The following is a 22,705-nucleotide window of genomic DNA, read 5'->3' on the forward strand; positions in this document are numbered from 1 at the left end:
TAAACGACTACCGCCCCGCCCCGTAGCACTCACATCCGTCATCATGAAGTGCTTTGAAAGACTAGTCAAGGACCATATCACCTCCACCCTACCTGACACCCTGCCCTGTGCAACTGGGTACTGGACTTCCTGACGGGCTGCCCCCAGGTGGGGAGGGTAGGTAACAACATCTCCACCGCGCTGATCCTCAACACTGGGGCCCCACAAGGGTGCGTTCTGAGCCCTCTCCTGTACTCCCTGTTCACCCACAACTGCGTGGCCATGCACGCCTCCAACTCAATCATCAAGTTTGCAGATGACACTACAGTGGTAGGCTTGATTACCAACAACGACGAGACGGCCTACAGGGAGGAGGTGAGGGCCCTCGGAGTGTGGTGCCAGGAAAATAACCTTGCACTCAACGTCAACAAAACAAAAGAGATGATCGTGGACTTCAGGAAACAGCAGAGGGAGCAGCCCCCTATCCACATCGACGGGACAGTAGTGGAGAGTGTCGTAAGTTTTAAGTTCCTCAACCTATTCTATTGGTCAGCTTGTCAAGAAAGAAATAGCCCAGACTCTGGGACCGTTTTTAATTTTATTATAATGACTGCCTAGAAACAGTGGGTTAACTACCTTGTTCAGGGGCAGAACGACAGATTTCTACCTTGTCAGCTCGGGGATTTGATCTAGCAACATTTCGGGTAGTGGCCCAACGCTCTAAGCACTAGACCCCCTGCCTTCCCACAGTTGTGGGACGATAGATCCCAAATTCATAGAACCAGTACACCTAGGCTACATTTAAAAAAACTACTTTAAAAAAGCAATGAATCTGATGCAATAGATCAGGACGTTTAGCTTAAAATGTTGGTCATCAATTTTTTTCTTAACATTATTAGGGCAGCAATGCGCACAAGGCAGTAGGGTACGCACAAATGTTTTTGCTACCAGACAATGAAAGAAAGAAAACAAGACAACAGAACATGAGAGAAATGGGTTACTGGTCTCAATGGCATATGGAAGTCTTTATAAAACAATAGGCTACTGGTCTCAATGGCATATGGAAGTCTTTATAAAACAATAGGCTACTGGTCTCAATGGCATATGGAAGTCTTTATAAAACAATAGGCTACTGGTCTCAATGGCATATGGAAGTCTTTATTAAACAATAGGCTACTGGTCTCAATTGCATATGGAAGTCTTTATAAAACAATAGGCTACTGGTCTCAATGGCATATGGAAGTCTTTATTAAACAATAGGCTACTGGTCTCAATTGCATATGGAAGTCTTTATAAAACAATAGGCTACTGGTCTCAATGGCATATGGAAGTCTTTATTAAACAATAGGCTACTGGTCTCAATTGCATATGGAAGTCTTTATAAAACAATAGGCTACTGGTCTCAATGGCATATGGAAGTCTTTATTAAACAATAGGCTACTGGTCTCAATGGCATATGGAAGTCTTTATTAAACAATAGGCTACTGGTCTCAATTGCATATGGAAGTCTTTATTAAACAATAGGCTACTGGTCTCAATGGCATATGGAAGTCTTTATAAAACAATAGGCTACTGGTCTCAATGGCATATGGAAGTCTTTATAAAACAATAGGCTACTGGTCTCAATGGCATATGGAAGTCTTTATAAAACAATAGGCTACTGGTCTCAATGGCATATGGAAGTCTTTATAAAACAATAGGCTACTGGTCTCAATGGCATATGGAAGTCTTTATTAAACAATAGGCTACTGGTCTCAATTGCATATGGAAGTCTTTATAAAACAATAGGCTACTGGTCTCAATGGCATATGGAAGTCTTTATTAAACAATAGGCTACTGGTCTCAATTGCATATGGAAGTCTTTATAAAACAATAGGCTACTGGTCTCAATGGCATATGGAAGTCTTTATTAAACAATAGGCTACTGGTCTCAATTGCATATGGAAGTCTTTATAAAACAATAGGCTACTGGTCTCAATGGCATATGGAAGTCTTTATTAAACAATAGGCTACTGGTCTCAATGGCATATGGAAGTCTTTATTAAACAATAGGCTACTGGTCTCAATTGCATATGGAAGTCTTTATTAAACAATAGGCTACTGGTCTCAATGGCATATGGAAGTCTTTATTAAACAATAGGCTACTGGTCTCAATGGCATATGGAAGTCTTTATTAAACAATAGGCTACTGGTCTCAATGGCATATGGAAGTCTTTATAAAACAATAGGCTACTGGTCTCAATGGCATATGGAAGTCTTTATAAAACAATAGGCTACTGGTCTCAATGGCATATGGAAGTCTTTATTAAACAATAGGCTACTGGTCTCAATGGCATATGGAAGTCTTTATTAAACAATAGGCTACTGGTCTCAATTGCATATGGAAGTCTTTATTAAACAATAGGCTACTGGTCTCAATGGCATATGGAAGTCTTTATAAAACAATAGGCTACTGGTCTCAATGGCATATGGAAGTCTTTATAAAACAATAGGCTACTGGTCTCAATGGCATATGGAAGTCTTTATAAAACAATAGGCTACTGGTCTCAATGGCATATGGAAGTCTTTATAAAACAATAGGCTACTGGTCTCAATGGCATATGGAAGTCTTTATTAAACAATAGGCTACTGGTCTCAATTGCATATGGAAGTCTTTATAAAACAATAGGCTACTGGTCTCAATGGCATATGGAAGTCTTTATTAAACAATAGGCTACTGGTCTCAATTGCATATGGAAGTCTTTATAAAACAATAGGCTACTGGTCTCAATGGCATATGGAAGTCTTTATTAAACAATAGGCTACTGGTCTCAATTGCATATGGAAGTCTTTATAAAACAATAGGCTACTGGTCTCAATGGCATATGGAAGTCTTTATTAAACAATAGGCTACTGGTCTCAATGGCATATGGAAGTCTTTATTAAACAATAGGCTACTGGTCTCAATTGCATATGGAAGTCTTTATTAAACAATAGGCTACTGGTCTCAATGGCATATGGAAGTCTTTATTAAACAATAGGCTACTGGTCTCAATGGCATATGGAAGTCTTTATTAAACAATAGGCTACTGGTCTCAATGGCATATGGAAGTCTTTATAAAACAATAGGCTACTGGTCTCAATGGCATATGGAAGTCTTTATAAAACAATAGGCTACTGGTCTCAATGGCATATGGAAGTCTGTAGAAAGTAATTCCCTCCACGGATATGGTCGGATTTTGCCTAGGCTACTTTTAAACAAGGAAAGAGAGGAGAAGCAAATCATAGAGAGGAAAGGAGACCACATCATTGTAATGAAGGGAGGCAGAGATGGAGAGAGGGAAATATAATTATAGTTAGAAGGCAATAGACACATAAGATGTACAATATGGAGAACAACAACACTACTGTAACACCCAGTAGGAGAGGGAAGAGATCTCTAGAGATGGAGAGGGGACCAGGGAGAGGAATAGAGGGGGGATGGGATCTGAAATGACAGTGTTTGCTGTCTGGGGCAGTGAGTAGTCTTCCTCCTCTACTTTAGTAAAAAATACTTTAAAGTACTACTTCAGTTGTTTTTTGGGATATCTGTACTTTACTTGACTACATATCTTTTTGACTACTTTTATTCCACTACATTACTTCTGAAAATAATGTACTTTTACTTCATACATTTTCCCTGACACTGAAAAGTACTAGTTATGTTTTGAATGCTTAGCAGGACAGCAACATTGGACAATCCACACACTTATCAAGAGAACATCCCTACTGCCTCTGATCTGGTGGAACTTGTAAATGATGTTGGAGTGTGTCCCTGGCTATCTGGAATGATAAATTATTTATACTGATGCTTAAGTATATTTAAAACCAAATACTTTTTAGACTTTTACTCAAGTAGTATTTTAATGGGTGACTCACATTTACTTGTGTCATTTTCTATTAAGTTATCTTTACTTTTACAATTGGGTACTTTTTCCACCTCTGGCTGCGACATTTTGACCCTGTTATTAGGCGTGATGACATGACCCTGACACACACAAGATTACCATATTCCTTGCAAGGGATGACAGGTCAATAGTTATCAGCTTTGATCTCAGATGATCCTTTGACTTTAATAACCTTTTTTGTTCTGTATGAGCTAACGTATGCATCGACCATGATTGCGCTAACATAAGGAGCGTAGAGTGAACAAGGAGAAAGATAGGAGGGATGATTAGCTGTATGTCTGTCATTGCTGTATGGTTGATGGTTAAAGGCAAGCCCGAGTCTCTACTTCAACAGCGCAGTTCCTGATGGGTCAATCGAATTTATTAGCTCTCTTCCACATCCTCACACTGCTCATCAATAGACCAGCACTGACCACTAGAGAAAACATACTTATATACATATACAAACATACATACTTATACATAATGTTTACGTACTGTTTTACCCACTTCATATGTATATACTGTTTTTCTAGTCATGGCCTTTGGAAAGTATTCAGACCCCTTGACATTTTCCACTTTTTCTTAGGTTACAGTCTTATTGTAAAATTGATTCTTCTTGATTCTCATTCTTTTTATCTACACACTACCCCATAATGACAAATGAAGAAAAGTGTATTTATTTTATTTTGATAAAAAACCTAATCACATTTACATACTTATTCAGACCCTTTATATTCTGGACTCTGACATTGCTCGTTCTGATATTTATTTATTTAATTTTGGAGTTTGTGTGTATTGCTTTGTATTGTTAGGTATACTGCACTGTTGAAGCTGGAACATCTGCAAAATATGTCTACTCAACTGATAAAATTGGATTTTTATTTCATACAAGGGGAAATGTGTAGGCCCAAGTCAAAGCGATAGTAGTTTTACTTGTTTACACAAAACGAGATGCTTGTCCTGAACTGTGTGTTGTGGGCCAATCGCTTAGATGTGATCATTTGTACCCCTCTATTTCCCTCTCTTTCTCTCTGTGTTTTTATGGATCAATGCATGACCATTTGCTTTAGTCTCTCTCTCTCTCTCCACCACCCTCTCTCAGATCGGTGTGATGACGGTGACTGTGTTCCCAGTACGGCTGTTCTTTGCAGTCCTCCTCATGTTGCTGGCCTGGCCCTTTGCCTTCGCTGCCTCCCTGGGACGATCTGAACTGGCAGTGGAGACCGAGACCTGGTGGAGGAGGTACACCTGTCACTGTGTGTGTCAGTGTGAGTGAGCGAGTGACAGAAAAACATTAGGAATACCTGCTCTTTCCATGAGACTGGCCAGGTAAATGCTATGACTATGTGTAGATGAAGGGGAGGAGACAGGTTAAAGAAGGATTGTTAAGCCTTGAGACATGGATGTTTTGTGTGCCATTCAGAAGGTGAATGGGCTGGATAAAATACTGAAGTTCCTTTTGAACGGGGTATGGTAGTAGGTGCCAGACGCACAAGTTTGAGTATGTCAAGAACTGCAACGCTGCTGGGTTTTTCATGCTCAACAGTTTCCCGTGTGTATCAAGAATGGTCCACCATCCAAAGGACATCCAGCCAACTTGACACAACTGTGTGAAGCTTTGGAGTCCACCTGGGCCAGCATCCCTGTGGAATGCTTTCGACTGTGGTGTAACTCAATGTAATGTTTTGTACACTCTGTGTATAAAATGAATGAAACACCTGATAATGACAAATATTGTGGAATATTTGTAGAAGGTTTGGATACAATTGACATTGCCAGGGCAAGCAAACACACACACATGTGTGCGCAACAGGATGTAATTGCAAACAAGTCTTAATTTACTTAACTGTATAAGTAAAGGTCAAATAGAAAATAAACACACACGCCCTCAATCAGTCTCTCTTCTACAGGATCTGTGACATCGCCCTGAGGGGGATCATGCGTGCCATGTGGTTCTGTGGAGGGTTCCATTGGGTGACGGTGAAAGGGGAACCGGCTCCGCCCTCGCAGGCGCCCATCCTCACCCTGGCCCCTCACTCGTCCTACTTTGACGCCATCCCCGTCACCATGACCATGGCCTCTATCGTCATGAAGACCGAGAGCAAGAACATCCCCGTCTGGGGCAGTGAGTAGTCGTCCTCATTTTCATCTCTCTCATCTTCATTAAATACCACTGTCTTCCTCACCTCTCTTTTTCCTTCTCTCTGCCTCTTCCTGATTTGTCAGGCCTTTTCAGTCTGTCTCACTGTCTAGGGAAGTGTGTACTCTAGTCGTGATCTTCTTCATTCTCTCTCTCTGGTACCGCAGTCTTCCTCATTTTTCTCTGGGTGTGTCTCAAAATGCATACTACCGTGCTCCAAGCACGCAAATTGAAGCGCGGGAGGGTCAGAGTATGAGTCCGAATGAAAGTATGTGAAACGGAGCATGGAGGGCACTTCTCGAATGCGTACTCCGTTTGTACATATTTTGAAGCATGCATCGATGCACAAGTTTCAACGGAAGGTATGCAAAGAAATATGACACAACCACTTAAAAAAAATATGCAGAATGTGTTCAAATCAATGGTGGCCATTATTTGAACGGAAGTGATAGAAAATACACTCCGACTTGGCAATGAAATGTTTCCTATTCACATCTCGTGTGTTACCTCTTCACATCTCGTGTGTTACCTCTTCACATCTCGTGTGTTACCTCTTCACATCTCGTGTGTTACCTCTTCACATCTCGTGTGTTACCTCTTCACATCTCGTGTGTTACCTCTTCACATCTCGTGTGTTACATCTTCACATCTCGTGTGTTACCTCTTCACATCTCGTGTGTTACCCTCTTCACATCTCGTGTGTTACCTCTTCACATCTCGTGTGTTACCTCTTCACATCTCGTGTGTTACCCTCTTCACATCTCGTGTGTTACCCTCTTCACATCTCGTGTGTTACCCTCTTCACATCTCGTGTGTTACCCTCTTCACATCTCGTGTGTTACCCTCTTCACATCTCGTGTGTTACCCTCTTCACATCTCGTGTGTTACCCTCTTCACATCTCGTGTGTTACCCTCTTCACATCTCGTGTGTTACCCTCTTCACATCTCGTGTGTTACCCTCTTCACATCTCGTGTGTTTGCCTCTTCACATCTCGTGTGTTTGCCTCTTCACATCTCGTGTGTTTGCCTCTTCACATCTCGTGTGTTTGCCTCTTCACATCTCGTGTGTTTGCCTCTTCACATCTCGTGTGTTGCCTCTTCACATCTCGTGTGTTGCCTCTTCACATCTCGTGTGTTTGCCTCTTCACATCTCGTGTGTTACCCTCTTCACATCTCGTGTGTTACCCTCTTCACATCTCGTGTGTTACCCTCTTCACATCTCGTGTGTTACCCTCTTCACATCTCGTGTGTTACCCTCTTCACATCTCGTGTGTTACCCTCTTCACATCTCGTGTGTTACCCTCTTCACATCTCGTGTGTTTGCCTCTTCACATCTCGTGTGTTTGCCTCTTCACATCTCGTGTGTTTGCCTCTTCACATCTCGTGTGTTTGCCTCTTCACATCTCGTGTGTTGCCTCTTCACATCTCGTGTGTTGCCTGACTACAATATTTGATCTTGATACATTAGTAAATAAATGCTGTTAACTCTGGCAAGCCCATAATAGGTCAATCGGGCTAGCTACTACTGTTAGCTAACCAGGTAGCCACAAAGAATAGTTAGCGAGCTACCCACGAATCTATTGCCTATTATTAGTTTTAGGTCATTTTTGCTTCTTAAACTATCTGGTTAGCTATATTGTTACAATTCACATTTAGCTAGCTGATAGTTCTGAAGTAAAATGGTTGCCCTGTGTATATCTTGTTTTGTCTCTATTGCCATTGTCCTGGCTAAAAGACCGTTCAGTGAATGGGTAAGTCCCATGTCCATAGTAAGTCAATAGGGCAAACTGGAAAGCTAGCTAGCCACGAAGAATTGGTAGCTACCCACAAAATATGTACATCTACCTTGCATAACATTAGTGTTAGGACATTTTGCCTGTTTAACTAGCTAGATTATTACAGTTCACATATCTAGCTTATAATTATGCAGTAAAACGTTTGGTTTGTGTACGTCTTGCATCGTCTATGGTTGCCATTGTCCTGGCTGGAAGAAGGTTCAGTGAATGGGGAGGTGCAGCGTGAGGTAATACAGATGGGGGAGTGTGGATGCTTCTCAAATGTATTGTTTTATGCGTTCTCCACACACTCAACCTCACAAGAATGTACTCAAGAGAAGGTTGTCGGAGAATGCGCTCAGAGCATGAGAGTGTGGAGCACGGTAGTATGCATACTGAGAAACCCACCCCAGTCTCTGTCAGGGGCAGTGAGAACCATTGTCTTCTGATAGATATTGACTGTTGTGTGTCAGTGAGGTTATCAGAGTTGACTTGACGGTTGGAGAGAGGAACAGTATGAGGTGGTGAGACCAGGTGTTAATGATGACCATATTGTCATTATAACATTATTGTAGTTCTATTGATATTATGCTGTGCTAATCACTAATCTATCATTGCTCTTTCTCTCCCCAATGTCTTTCCCTCATCCCCTTCTGTCTCTCCCTGCCCCACCAGCTCTGATAAAGTTCATAAGGCCAGTGTTCGTGTCGCGGTCGGACCAGGATTCTCGCAAGAAGACGGTCGAGGAGATCAAACGCAGAGCCCACGCTGGAGGGGAGTGGCCTCAGGTAACGTAAAGACCAACCTTCCTCAATCTTGGAAGTCTAATTCAATGTACTGTGTATTTAGATAAGTACCCATGTGTGTACTGTACTGTGTTTGCAGATAATGATATTTCCAGAGGGGACGTGTACCAACAGATCCTGCCTCATCACATTCAAGCCTGGTATGTGTTCTTTATGCTGACCACGTCCATGTCTCTCTGTCTCTCTCGCGCTCTGTGTTGCGCTCACTGTTTCTCATTCGCTGTTCCTCTCTCGCGCCATCGCTCTCTCTCTCTGTCTGTGTGTGTGTCTCTCTCTCACCCTCTCTATCATTGCTAGTGTTTGAATTGGAGTCTCCGTGGGGTTTGAAAATTGCACCCCTTGTGCCTGTCACTGTGTATGTAAGTCTTGAATGCGCACTTCCATGTGTGTGTGTGTATTTCTGTTCAGCGTGTGTGTGTGTTGTCGCTTTGTGTGTGTGTTCCCACTAGTGACCCCTCTTCATTGTAGCTGTACCCACACAGTAATCCCTTCTGTTCTACCCCTGTGTCACTGTCCTGTCCCCATAAGCCATGCTTTTCTAAACCTGTCTCACCCTGTTCAGTTAATCGACATTCTGGGAAACTAAAAACAACAAAATGGTGTCCTCGCCATTTGTGATGGTATACAGCAGAGGGTTGGGGCCAGGGAAATGTCACCACAAGTTCATAGACAGGGCTCTCGATGCAAGGAAAGACATACATTGTTGTTTGTAAACAATGGAGTAACATTCTTATTTTGGGCTATGGCAAAGGTAAATAGTTTATATATTAGGACTTTCACTGACCAACTCTGACTGGAGCTGTAAATCCCTGTTTATCTAAGCGTGTTCCCGGCTGTGTAGTGTTGCCCCTTGAAACCCAGCTTTCAGTTTAACTCTGGGTTGTCTGTCCAAATCCATTTTGATTTATATGGCACGTTTCAGAAATGCAATACAATGGTTGTCACAGGGAAAAACAAATAAAAACAATGAAAATTAAATATTTAAGTAAGAGGATTAAAAAAACGAGTAGTAAAAAAAACGACCAGTAAAATCTGAACAAATAAAAAGCACCCTAAGGAAAAGCAAAGCTTCTTTTAAGATCTCTTTTTGTCCATAGTTTCAGTCTCGCTTCTCCATGCCTCTTGGTCCCCCTCAGGTTCTCTGGCAGGCTATTCCTGAGGCTGGGGACATAGTAACTAAAAGCTACCTTTCCATGCCTCTTGGTCCCCCTCAGGTTCTCTGGCAGGCTATTCCTGAGGCTGGGGACATAGTAACTAAAAGCTACCTTTCCATGCCTCTTGGTCCCCCTCAGGTTCTCTGGCAGGCTATTCCTGAGGCTGGGGACATAGTAACTAAAAGCTACCTTTCCATGCCTCTTGGTCCCCCTCAGGTTCTCTGGCAGGCTATTCCTGAGGCTGGGGACATAGTAACTAAAAGCTACCTTTCCATGCCTCTTGGTCCCCCTCAGGTTCTCTGGCAGGCTATTCCTGAGGCTGGGGACATAGTAACTAAAAGCTACCTTTCCATGCCTCTTGGTCCCCCTCAGGTTCTCTGGCAGGCTATTCCTGAGGCTGGGGGCATAGTAACTAAAAGCTACCTTTCCATGCCTCTTGGTCCCCCTCAGGTTCTCTGGCAGGCTATTCCTGAGGCTGGGGACATAGTAACTAAAAGCTACCTTTCCATGCCTCTTGGTCCCCCTCAGGTTCTCTGGCAGGCTATTCCTGAGGCTGGGGACATAGTAACTAAAAGCTACCTTTCCATGCCTCTTGGTCCCCCTCAGGTTCTCTGGCAGGCTATTCCTGAGGCTGGGGGCATAGTAACTAAAGCTACCTTTCCATGCCTCTTGGTCCCCCTCAGGTTCTCTGGCAGGCTATTCCTGAGGCTGGGGACATAGTAACTAAAAGCTACCTTTCCATGCCTCTTGGTCCCCCTCAGGTTCTCTGGCAGGCTATTCCTGAGGCTGGGGACATAGTAACTAAAAGCTACCTTTCCATGCCTCTTGGTCCCCCTCAGGTTCTCTGGCAGGCTATTCCTGAGGCTGGGGGCATAGTAACTAAAAGCTACCTTTCCATGCCTCTTGGTCCCCCTCAGGTTCTCTGGTAGGCTATTCCTGAGGCTGGGGACAGTAACTAAAAGCTACCTTTCCATGCCTCTTGGTCCCCCTCAGGTTCTCTGGCAGGCTATTCCTGAGGCTGGGGACATAGTAACTAAAAGCTACCTTTCCATGCCTCTTGGTCCCCCTCAGGTTCTCTGGCAGGCTATTCCTGAGGCTGGGGACATAGTAACTAAAAGCTACCTTTCCATGCCTCTTGGTCCCCCTCAGGTTCTCTGGCAGGCTATTCCTGAGGCTGGGGACATAGTAACTAAAAGCTACCTTTCCATGCCTCTTGGTCCCCCTCAGGTTCTCTGGCAGGCTATTCCTGAGGCTGGGGGCATAGTAACTAAAAGCTACCTTTCCATGCCTCTTGGTCCCCCTCAGGTTCTCTGGCAGGCTATTCCTGAGGCTGGGGACATAGTAACTAAAAGCTACCTTTCCATGCCTCTTGGTCCCCCTCAGGTTCTCTGGCAGGCTATTCCTGAGGCTGGGGGCATAGTAACTAAAAGCTACCTTTCCATGCCTCTTGGTCCCCCTCAGGTTCTCTGGCAGGCTATTCCTGAGGCTGGGGACATAGTAACTAAAAGCTACCTTTCCATGCCTCTTGGTCCCCCTCAGGTTCTCTGGCAGGCTATTCCTGAGGCTGGGGACATAGTAACTAAAAGCTACCTTTCCATGCCTCTTGGTCCCCCTCAGGTTCTCTGGCAGGCTATTCCTGAGGCTGGGGACATAGTAACTAAAAGCTACCTTTCCATGCCTCTTGGTCCCCCTCAGGTTCTCTGGCAGGCTATTCCTGAGGCTGGGGGCATAGTAACTAAAAGCTACCTTTCCATGCCTCTTGGTCCCCCTCAGGTTCTCTGGCAGGCTATTCCTGAGGCTGGGGACATAGTAACTAAAAGCTACCTTTCCATGCCTCTTGGTCCCCCTCAGGTTCTCTGGCAGGCTATTCCTGAGGCTGGGGGCATAGTAACTAAAAGCTACCTTTCCATGCCTCTTGGTCCCCCTCAGGTTCTCTGGCAGGCTATTCCTGAGGCTGGGGACATAGTAACTAAAAGCTACCTTTCCATGCCTCTTGGTCCCCCTCAGGTTCTCTGGCAGGCTATTCCAGAGGCTGGGGGCATAATAACTAAAGGATACACCTCCATTCCTCTTGATCCTAGGCTTTGGGATAGTTAAAAGGCCAGAGAACCTGAGGGACCTACTGGGTACATAACTTAAAAACATGTCTGATGTGTATTGGGGTGCACAATCATGGATTGATTTAAAAACCAATAGAATAACACCTAGGTTTTTTTACTTGGTGTTTTACCTTTATTGCCCGTGAATTAAAATGTGAGGCTAAATTCTCTCACTGTGCTTTGGCTCCAACAATAAGTACCTCTGTCTTGTCTGGATTTAGTGGCCAATGTGTCTCTGGTTTAGTCCTCTCACTGGCTCTCTGCCAAACAGCCCTGGCATACATTATGTCTCAATCATATTTTCATCTTCCCTTCTTTTCACTTTTGTCTGATCTTCTTTCTTTTCTGAATTCCCTCATCTCTTCCTCTCTGCTGTACTAAAATGTCAATCTTACCGATCTTCACATGCATATGCCCCTCTCTCTCCCTCTTTCTCTATCCCCTCATTCTTTCTCTCACCCCCTCTCTCTCTCTCCCTCTCATACCTCCTCATCCCTCTCTCCATACTCCTACATAATCATCCAGTCATAACTCCTACAGTATCCTAGTGGTAATGGTCCCATTGCACCCAGAGGTCAGGGTAGTCTCCAGCAGTTTCATGACCAGGCTGTACTACTGTATAACACTGTAACCATTAACACAGGATTTTGATGTTGTGTGTCCTCAGGGGGAAGGTTCAGTCATCTTAAACACACACACACACACACACAGAAGGTTGTCAGAATGTCAGTCATCCACCGAGTGTGAATTAGGCTTGGGCGTTGTCCAGACTGTCATACCTTCATACCAACCTTATGCCATCCCAGGTTATTTGGTAATAGCGGCACTGAACACAAAGGGCACGGTTTTCAAACCCCACTGAGTCTCTAATGTGAAGGTTAGCAATGCTAATAAGTCCATGTAAAATCCCATGGTGAATGCTAGTTAAATGCTAACTAAGTCATTGCGAACATTCTATACAGTCTCTGACAAACAATTTACAGGGCAGACGTCCCAGCTCATCAAGTTATACAATTAACTCAAAAATGCTACTGACAGTTTGCTGCACACGCAAAACAAATATTAGACAGCAAGGCTCTTGATCCAGGAGGAGATTCTCTGCTGTTACCAAGCACAGCTTGATTATGAAATGAGCTAACCACTTAGCTAGATAACTAACTAGCTAGCTACTCATTTAGCAAACCAAAAGCACAACTACAGAGTATTTAGCACATTTTAGACAGTTAACTTTAAAAGTTATAATACATCTAGCTGGAAAACATTTGGTTGTGAATTCCATACTGTAACTACGCCACCTGACTCATGTTGCACAAAAGTGAGTGACTCCCAAGGCTCCAGTCTCTTAATGTTGTGTGCTTGTTAACAAACATAAGGTGACTGGGTTCTACCGATAAGCTTCATTATGAACAGTTATGTGACAGGTGAAATGACACAAGTTGACTGCAGGTATTTATACCGAACAAAAATATAAACTCAACATGCAAAGAAAATCATGATTTTACTGGGTTAGTTATAAGAAATCAGTCAATTGAAATAAATTCATTAGGCCCTAATATTTGGATTTCACATGACTGGGCAGGGGCGGAGCATAGGCCCACCCACTTTGGAGCCAGCCTAATCCACTGGGCAGACAGGCCTAGCAAATTTAGAATGAGTTTTCCCCCACAAAATGGCTTTATTAGACAGATACTCCTCCGTTTCATCGGCTGTGGAGGTCCTGCGCTGGCGTGGTTACACATTGGTCTGCGGTTGTGAGGCCAGTTGAACGTACTGCCAATTTCTCAAAAATGACATTGGAGGCGGCTTATGGTAGAGAAATTCAATTCTCTGCCAACAGCTCTGGCGGACATTCCTGCAGTCAGCATGCCAATTGCACACTCCCTCAACTTGAGACATCTGTGGCATTGTGTTGTGTGACAAAACTGCACATTTTATCAGCTTTTTGTTGTCCTAGGGCTGTCTCAGACAGTTGTCTGTTCTTTCGACCCTCTTCCTCCTCCTGCTGCTAGCCTTTGTAGATTCTGCTGTTAAGCTCCTGCTGTAATGCTACGAATAGCCCACCATTTGGAGTGACAATTTATCTTACCTTTTCTACCGATCTGCATACCAGTTATTCTTTTTAAGTGCACATTTTCATCGAACAGTTTTATTTTCATTTATAATAGTCTTCGTATCTCAAAATTCTTATCATGTAGTTAATTTGAGAAAAAAATGTAACTTCCATTGCCAACTATATAAACAGCCTACATAAGGCCAACAACTAACATTGCAGCCTGTAGGTAGAAAATATCTTGATTAAAAAATAAGTTTTCTATAAATCTAATTGGCTATGCATGGCCTGTCTGCAAGGAACTTGAAACATTGTGTCAACTATTAACTTGGTCCAATCTGAAGTTAGCACTAGCAAACTTGCAACATTGTGTAACATTTTCTGGGCCCTCAGTTTCCTGCTCCAGTCAGCTCCAGACAGACATACCTGTAGGCTATTTGCGCAAGGGATAAGAAATAATCAGGTAGGCCTATTTTATGACGTTTCCACTGGACCAGAGCATGACTTTTTATTTGATTTTTTTTTTTACCCTTTTCACGGTGAGTGGTTATTGAAAGAGGGTTTGAAAGATTTTTCAACTAGGCTGAGTTAAGGAACTAATGTCATTCTCAATTCATGTAAGAACAGACTTTGTTTACTTGCTGTTTGAGGTGACAAATGTATTACTTTGAGAAGTTCCACAGTGGTGGTGCATTAAGACAATCAGAAATACTATCAGTTCCCCAAATGGGCACATTTTATAGGTCTACATTTGCGCGCAAGCCAGGTAGTCTTGGCCTGCTTCTATGTATAATCAGGTGTGCGTCCTTACTCAACATTGACAGCGCTACAAACAAACGACAATGAAAACTTGTTTCTCACAAATGTAGCATAGGTTGTGCGGCCCCCTAGACAATGAGAAAGGTTAAAGATTTTAATAAGAATATATTGAATGCATTAACAGAAATTACCGTAACAAAACATGAGAAATTATGGGAATTAACGGTAAATGTACTACTGGTGATAATGGTGTGCCAACCCCGCGGCCTCAGCAATGGATTCGTCTACTGAGACAGGCGGGAATCAGACCGGTGTCTCATATGCCATAAAAACATATATATTTTAGACTGCTCTGCCCACCAACAGCCTAGCGACCAAACAATCGACCAGTCGACTAAATAGGGTCAGCTCTATATTGTCCCCAGCACAAGGTGCACCTGTGTAGTGATCATGCTGTTTAATCAGCTTCTTGATATGCCAACCCTGTCAGGTGGATGGATTATCTTGGAAAAGGAGGAATCCATTTGTGCATAACATTTGAGAGAAATTTATGAGATCTTTTATTTCAGTTTCAAACCTCGTACCTACGCTTTACGTGTTGCGTTTTATATATTTTTTTCAGTATACTTAAAAAGTACCTAAAATATTACAACAGTATACATAGAAGTACATACGCAGAGACACACACACACACACACATACGCAGAGACACACACATATGCAGACACACGCAGACACACACACAAATATGCACAGATACACACTCGAGCTCACTCTGTAACATTTCTCTCTCTCAGGGGCCTTCATTCCAGCAGTTCCAGTCCAACCAGTAGTCCTACGTTACCCCAACAGAATGGTAAGCTTGCTGTTTGAGGTGAAGAATGTATTACTTTGAGAAGTTCCACACAGTGGTGGTGCATTAAGACAATCAGATACTAAATGGGCACATTTTATATTTGCACGCAGGCCAGGTAGCCTCAGCCTACTACTCTCCTTCCCTCCCTCTTCTCCTCCAAACCACCCTCTCTCCATGCCTACTTTCCTTTCCATATCCTTCCTTCCCCTCTCCCTCCCTTAGTCACTTGACAGTTTCTCGCTTCTCTTTTTTTTTTGTGTGTTAAATTTTACCTCATTTTTGTTTAGTAGCTACTATCTTGTCTCATCGCTACAACTCCCGTACGGGCTCGGGAGAGACGAAGGTTGAAAGTCATGCGTCCTACGATACACAACCCAAACAAGCCGCACTACTTCTTAACACCGCGCATCCAACCCGGAAGCCAGCCGCACCAATGTGTCGGAGGAAACACCGTGCACCTGGCGACCTTGGTTAGAGATAAGTCAATGATATCCCTACCGGCCAAGCCCTCCGTAACCCGGACAACGCTGGGCCAATTGTGCGTCGCCCCACGGACCTCCCGGTCGCGGCCGGTTGTGACAGAGCCTTGGCGCGAACCCAGAGTCTCTGGTGGCACAGTTGGCAGTGCAGTACAGCGCCCTTAACCACTGCGCCACCCGGGAGGCCCTAGTTTCTCTCTTCTCAAGGTGTGAGTCAGTCTGTGCTCGTTTTGAGTGGCTTCATACTCGTGCGGAGTGATATTTCATCTCTACAATGTCGTCCTCTCCTCTTGACCTGCGATAGCACAAAATAACTGAAAACGTCAAAGCAAGTCTCAAATAGACGATGCCCCAAGTTGCTTTCACTTGTACAGGGTTTTTTAAAGACCATTGTAGATGAAGGAGAGGAGAAAGGAAGCCTCTGTAGACTATTGAGATGCAGCCTCTGTAGGTGCCAGTCCTGCTGTGTGTCACTCATTTAGGCCATGAGCACACTGTGATTTTGTGTTTGAGTTTTTCGGGTGGAGCCAATGCTTTTTCAATGGGAGTTATCTGTTGACAGATGAATGACAACAGAGATTGTCTGACAAATGCACAAATGGTCTGTCTTTTGACAGATGAAACTCGTCGGCACTCATCTGAAAATAGTTGGCTTGAGTTGTACTTTTGACGGACAAAAACGGACAATGATGTACGATTTGATCCCTTTTCATGCATCTGTGTGTCTGGCCTGCAGAGGAGAGGAAGCCAGTGTACAGTATTGAGATGCAGCCTCTGTAGGCCCCATTCTTGCTGTGTAACTCATTTCCTCTTCCGACAGGATACGATCACGTGGACATGGCAAGGCCCTGGAGCGTGAGTATCTCTTCCTCATTCTCTCTGTCTCTCTCTCAGCGTGTTTTCACATGTGGGCCTCTTTAAAAGAACCGATCTCAGTCCTCTTTAATGTGAACTCCGTTCTCTTTGTATTCACACTGCCTTTGAATGAGGACTCAACTCTTTAGCCAGCTCACTTCACCTATTTTTGTGGACAGAGTCCTCTTTGCATTCACATTGCTATGTTTAGAAAGGAACCAAGATCTTTTCCCAACATGTACTCTGTTTTTACAAAGTACAGACCAGCCATTCAATCAGAATGCGTTATCGGACAGCTAGATATACTTACAGGACTTATATTTTGGAAACTAATAGATTGCAAATGGGGGAAAATATGAGACATAATAATTGTAATCAGAAGATACAATTAACATGTAAATTTGATTAGTAGCAGAATAAATAGCAATAGAAAAACTGCCCCTTTAGGAGCTAGAATAGATGTTGTACCCTGTGTTGTAATTCTCACCAAATAGGTTTTCTTCTCACACTATAACAACACTTCGTTAATAAACAGCTGATGAAGCCCTCTTAGCCTATACACATTGCAAACAAAAACTCCACACATTTTGGGATTTCTGTGCGTCCTTGACAATCAATAATCAATATTCAAAAACGGCACACATCTGGCAATATGTTTTAGATTGGACAGGGATGTTGTGTTTTTAGGCCTGTGGTTAATCTTCACAACATCCCCGTGCACAACTTCTCTATTCTCTCATCACCCCTCCCCCTTTTTCTTTCTGAATCAGCTGATCACTCTCTCTGGCTTTCCACTCAGGTTTGAGATACTGTGGCTGACACTGTGCCAGTTTCATAACCCCATAGAGATTGAGGTAACGGTTATTTTTTTTAAAGGTGGACTCAGCAAATATGACGTCATTGTTACATAGTGGGGCGTCTTACTGCGTACGGACGTCCAATCTTTCTTGAAGAAAGAGAAATGGAAGATGGGCAGGTGATAACAATGAGTTTTTCTTCCATGCAGTACCTGCCTCTCTACACTCCTTCTGAGGAAGAGAAGAACAACCCTGCTCTGTTCGCCAATAATGTCAGAAGCATCATGGCCAAGTTAGTTGTGTGTGTGTGTGGCCTCCCCAGGTTACATCATTTACATCTGGCTATCTGTGTGTCTTATACTTCTCTAAATGCCTGCCACATATACAGTATATCTGACATGTCAGGGGGGGATCCTGACTGTTCTCTCTGTGCTCTGATAGGGCCCTGGAGCTGCCCATCACAGACCTGTCATTTGATGACTGCCAGCTGAGCCTAGCAAAGGGCCCAATGCGTGTCCCTAGCAACAGCAGCCTACTGCAGTTCAATAGACTAGCGCGAAGGCTCGGGTGAGTTGGAGTTTACTTTACTATTGGTTGTTAAGTGTTATTACAGGTCCTTAATAGTTTTTAAAAACAGAATTGTTTTGCTGATGTAGCAAAACATTGATGTTGAATGAATAAGAACATTTCAAAATGTTATAAATGTTTATTCTAAAATCGTAAATTCTGTTTTTGTTTAGGTGTCTGAATGGGTAGGTAGGGTATCAGTGATCTCCTGTACCACGTTTTGACATTTTAAGGGTGTCATACTGGGGAAATATTACTGAATTTACTGGGAAATACTATGACTATTACTGAATTTACTGGGAAATACTACGAATAATATTACTGAATTTACTGGGAAATACTACAAATAATATTAATGAATTTACTGGGAAATACTACAAATAATATTAATGAATTTACTGGGAAATACTACGAATAATATTACTGAATTTCCTGGGAAATACTACGAATAATATTACTGAATTTACTGGGAAATACTACAAATAATATTAATGAATTTACTGGGAAATACTACAAATAATATTAATGAATTTACTGGGAAATACTACGAATAATATTACTGAATTTACTGGGAAATACTACGAATAATATTACTGAATTTACTGGGAAATACTACGAATAATATTACTGAATTTACTGGGAAATACTACGAATAATATTACTGAATTTACTGGGAAATACTACGAATAATATTACTGAATTTACTGGGAAATACTACGACTAATATTACTGAATTTACTGGGAAATACTACGACTAATATTACTGGGTTTACTGGTCGAACTGGGAAATCCTACAGTGTTTACTGATAATACTGGGAAATACTACTGGGTTTAGTTAGAATACTGGGTAATACTACTGAAAGAATACTGGGTAATACTACTGAAATACTACTGGGTTTACTGATAATACTGGGAAATAGTACTAATGAAAATGGCAGATCAATGTCAAAGGTATGTGTTGAATACATTCAGATACTAGAAAGTGTAATATTTCAAATGATTTGAGATGTACTTGATTTTGCCATTTAAATCTGTGGTTTTCAAACTTTTTCAGCAGGGACCCCATTTTTGGCACCAGAAATTCATCCCACCCAAATTTAATGACACATCTTTAAAACCAGTACATGTTTATTTTCACAACAACAAATAACCCTCAATTCATTACATTCTCATCTCTCCTATCAACATTAAAACAGCCAATACATACATTTATTCAATCAAATGTCAAATTATTTCTCAATAAAGTTTGTATATTGTCCCATAAAATAATCTGTATTGGTTCCCGATTATTTATTTTATTTATATATATATATATATAATATATATTTAATTTGTGAATCCCACTGCAATTCTCGCGGGCCCGACTTTGAATAACGCTGCATTAAATGGACAAAATCAAGCTTCTAGCCACAACCCTGGACAGTAGGAAATGTATTTCTAAACCATGTATTTTCTATGTGCAGGCTGAGAGCGGGGACGACAGATACGGTGTTAGAGCAGCAGGCTAGCAAAGCCAGGGAGCTTTGGGGATACAGACTGGGATTGGGGGACTTTGCTCATTACCTCGATCTACCTGTGACGGACATGCTCACAGAGTTACACAGCCTCTTCAACCAGGTAGATATCTAACACACAGTGTATAACTCACATGGGGTCCTACACACACTGATTTTATTCAGTCAGTCAATCAAATTAGGAGAAATAAATAACCATTAGTGTTCTTTTCTTGCTCTGTCCCTTACTCCCTCTCGCTCTCCCTTACTACCTTTCTCTCTCTCTCCCTTACTCCCTCTCTCTCTTACCCTTACTCCCTCTCTCTCTCTTACCCTTACTCCCTCTCTCTCTCTTACCCTTACTCCCTCTCTCTCTCTTACCCTTACTCCCTCCCTCTCTCTTACCCTTACTCCCTCCCTCTCTCTCTTACCCTTACTCCCTCCCTCTCTCTTACCCTTACTCCCTCCCTCTCTCTCTTACCCTTACTCCCTCCCCCTCTCTCTCTCCCTTACTCTCTCTCACTCTCTCTCACTCTCTCACCCTTACTCCCTCTCTGAAGCATGGAGATGGTCAGATCGACATCAGGGAGTATGTGATAGCCCTGTCTGTGGCATGTCAACCCTCTAAAGCCATGGACACCCTCAGGCTGGCCTTTGGGGTGAGTGATAGGCAATGAAGCTTTATAACAGTTCCTATGAAGCACTATAAGAACCCAATGTCTGCTCTTTGAAAGCATTATAACATCTGTCTGCTCTTATAAGGCATTTATAATATAAAAACCTATAAAATATATAAAACATCTGCTATATAAAACGTTATAACTGTCCTATGTCCTGATCCTGGTCAGATGTACGAGGCGAAGGAGGACAGGGCGATCGTGGAAAAGGATCTGGCATCCATTTTGAGAACGGCGTTGGGAGTAGCAGAGGTCGACGTCACAGAGTTGTTCTCAGCAATCGACACACTTGACGCGGGGAAGATCACACACGGTGATATCACACACTAACGCCCTTTCTTGCACTAACGTTCTCACTCGTCTTTTCTTACTAGCATTGACTTTGCTGATAGTTGATTTATTGAGGAAAAACGTTTTACTTGCTGTGATTGTGAAATGTGGTTGTTTCACCTCGCTACTTTAAGTTGAATGCACTAACTGTAAATCACTCTGGTTAAGAGCGTCCAACTAACGGGATCACGGCCAACACTAATTACAATCTCTCTTTCACTCTGTCCTCCTCTCGCTCTATATCCATCTGTAGATGACTTCTGTCGGTTCGTGGAGCAGCACCCAGACTTTGCTCAGGAGTACCTCCTCTCCTCCAGGACAACCCCCTCTACCCCTCACACAGCCCCCCTGGTCAACGGCTTCAGTGTGGCCCATTACGACATGGAGGAGCAGACCTGCAGCCTCCCTGGACAAAAGAGGAAAGAAGACTGACTCAAATGGATCTATCTTCTGCCTATCACAGAGAGAGGAGGGGAATGGAGGGAGGAGGGAAAAGATGGCGGGATAGAAGGACGATCGGGAGGTCCGGGGCCTCTATCAAACAAATCTGTCTTCTACAGTTACTGTATCTTCTGTGTTATTGTGGCCCGCATGTTCTACCAGAGAGGAGGAGGGAGGGAGCGAGGGATCGGATATATTGAGATAAGATTGGGTGGATAGACGGAGGGAGAGAGAAGTAAGAAACTATTAGGTAGATAGAGATTGAGACTGTGAAAGGGAGAGATGGAGGGAAGGAAGGGTTGGGTATGTTGAAGTAGAGGGAGAGATTTGGTTTGTGAGAGAATATGATGGAGGGTGGTGACAATCTGTTCCTCCGGACACCATCTCACACCAATACTCCCATCTCTGGTTTTGTCTGCTACTGTTTTCAAGGACTTTGTATGCTTTCTGATTTCCAACATGAGTTTAAGGACCTGGACACCTCTGAAGGTCTTCTGAGTTCATCAAACACTTTGGCTATTTATTTTCAAAAGGGTTTTACTTTTCTCTTATGTACAGTATAGGTATTTATTTGTCTTTCCTTTTTATCATCATGACAATGAAATGCACACTCTGGTAAGATGATTCATATTTTTTTTCAAGATGAGTTTTATCAGGTGATTAAGCACCAAACTGAGCTGAGCTTAATCACTGCCGTTCATAATGAGACTGACTGAGATCAATTGGATCGAGCTGAAACTAAGCATCTCACTGCCTTGTAGACCATAGCAACTCACAAGACAAACTGTTAAAATGGGTGAATATGGGACCAAACTTAGACTTCTTATTTTTAAACCACGTTCACATTGAGCTCCTTGTTGCCTTTTTAAAATTGTTTTAAACGTGTTAATGGTTTTAATGTTGCTTGAGTGAAACATCCCACAGCTTAAGTGTATTTATTTTCATAGGCATAAACACTGGTGTCTCAAACATGAACATTTGTTGTTTTCCCTTTTCTTATTGGATGAACAGAGAAAAAGAGTTGGGTTCCATCTCAAATGACACCCTATTCCCTAAAGAGTGCATATTTAGCTCTGGTCAAAAGTAGTGCACTATATGGGGAATAGGATGCCATTGGGGGGTACATTCAGATCCCTACCACCCTTTTGTTTTATTGCCTTTCTCATATCACTCTGGAATGAAGTTGACCATACACAAATATATAGGATCAGCCCACCCTGCTGAAATCCTAACATTAACCATTATGCAGGGGGCCATCATAAAACTGATCTGTGATCAGTTCTGACTTTATGATAAACCATCAATCTGTTCTGGCTTTTTGTACTGGTTGGTTTTGTTTTGGGAATTCTCTGCAGTTTGACTTTAAATCGACACCTTTTGTACGTTGTACATTTGTGGTATCTACATCTTTGAATGTTTGAATATTCATTTTGTAAGAAAGTGAATTGTAAATTATGAATACCTATGCAGTGCTCATCCCCTGCCTTTTATGTTGAATTAAATCATGACATTTCTACAGCTGCGGCGTTATTCTTTATTG

At 42.6% G+C, this 22,705-nt stretch overlaps 1 protein-coding gene across 3 annotated transcripts in view; it reads left to right on the forward strand.

Moving 5' to 3' along the window:
* LOC135549753 (lysophosphatidylcholine acyltransferase 1-like) overlaps positions 1-22,683 on the forward strand; it is a 34,707-nt gene extending 12,024 nt beyond the window's left edge. For 2 of the 3 annotated variants that reach the window (XM_064980018.1, XM_064980020.1), the window contains exons 3-15: positions 4,990-5,129; positions 5,798-6,012; positions 8,478-8,590; positions 8,688-8,748; positions 15,468-15,526; positions 16,826-16,860; positions 17,660-17,714; positions 17,867-17,949; positions 18,099-18,224; positions 19,688-19,841; positions 20,278-20,376; positions 20,566-20,707; positions 20,978-22,683. In XM_064980018.1, coding sequence (XP_064836090.1) covers positions 4,990-5,129; positions 5,798-6,012; positions 8,478-8,590; positions 8,688-8,748; positions 15,468-15,526; positions 16,826-16,860; positions 17,660-17,714; positions 17,867-17,949; positions 18,099-18,224; positions 19,688-19,841; positions 20,278-20,376; positions 20,566-20,707; positions 20,978-21,156 — 1,461 coding nt within the window. In that variant the 3' untranslated portion in view covers positions 21,157-22,683. Of the gene's footprint in view, positions 1-4,989; positions 5,156-5,797; positions 6,013-8,477; positions 8,591-8,687; positions 8,749-15,467; positions 15,527-16,825; positions 16,861-17,659; positions 17,715-17,866; positions 17,950-18,098; positions 18,225-19,687; positions 19,842-20,277; positions 20,377-20,565; positions 20,708-20,977 lie in introns of those variants that run through there. The other variant, XM_064980019.1, reaches the window with a different exon arrangement.
* Positions 22,684-22,705: the final 22 nt, after the last annotated feature.

The sequence above is a fragment of the Oncorhynchus masou genome, chromosome 12 (genome assembly GCF_036934945.1).
Source record: "Oncorhynchus masou masou isolate Uvic2021 chromosome 12, UVic_Omas_1.1, whole genome shotgun sequence".
Lineage (NCBI taxonomy): Eukaryota > Metazoa > Chordata > Actinopteri > Salmoniformes > Salmonidae > Oncorhynchus > Oncorhynchus masou.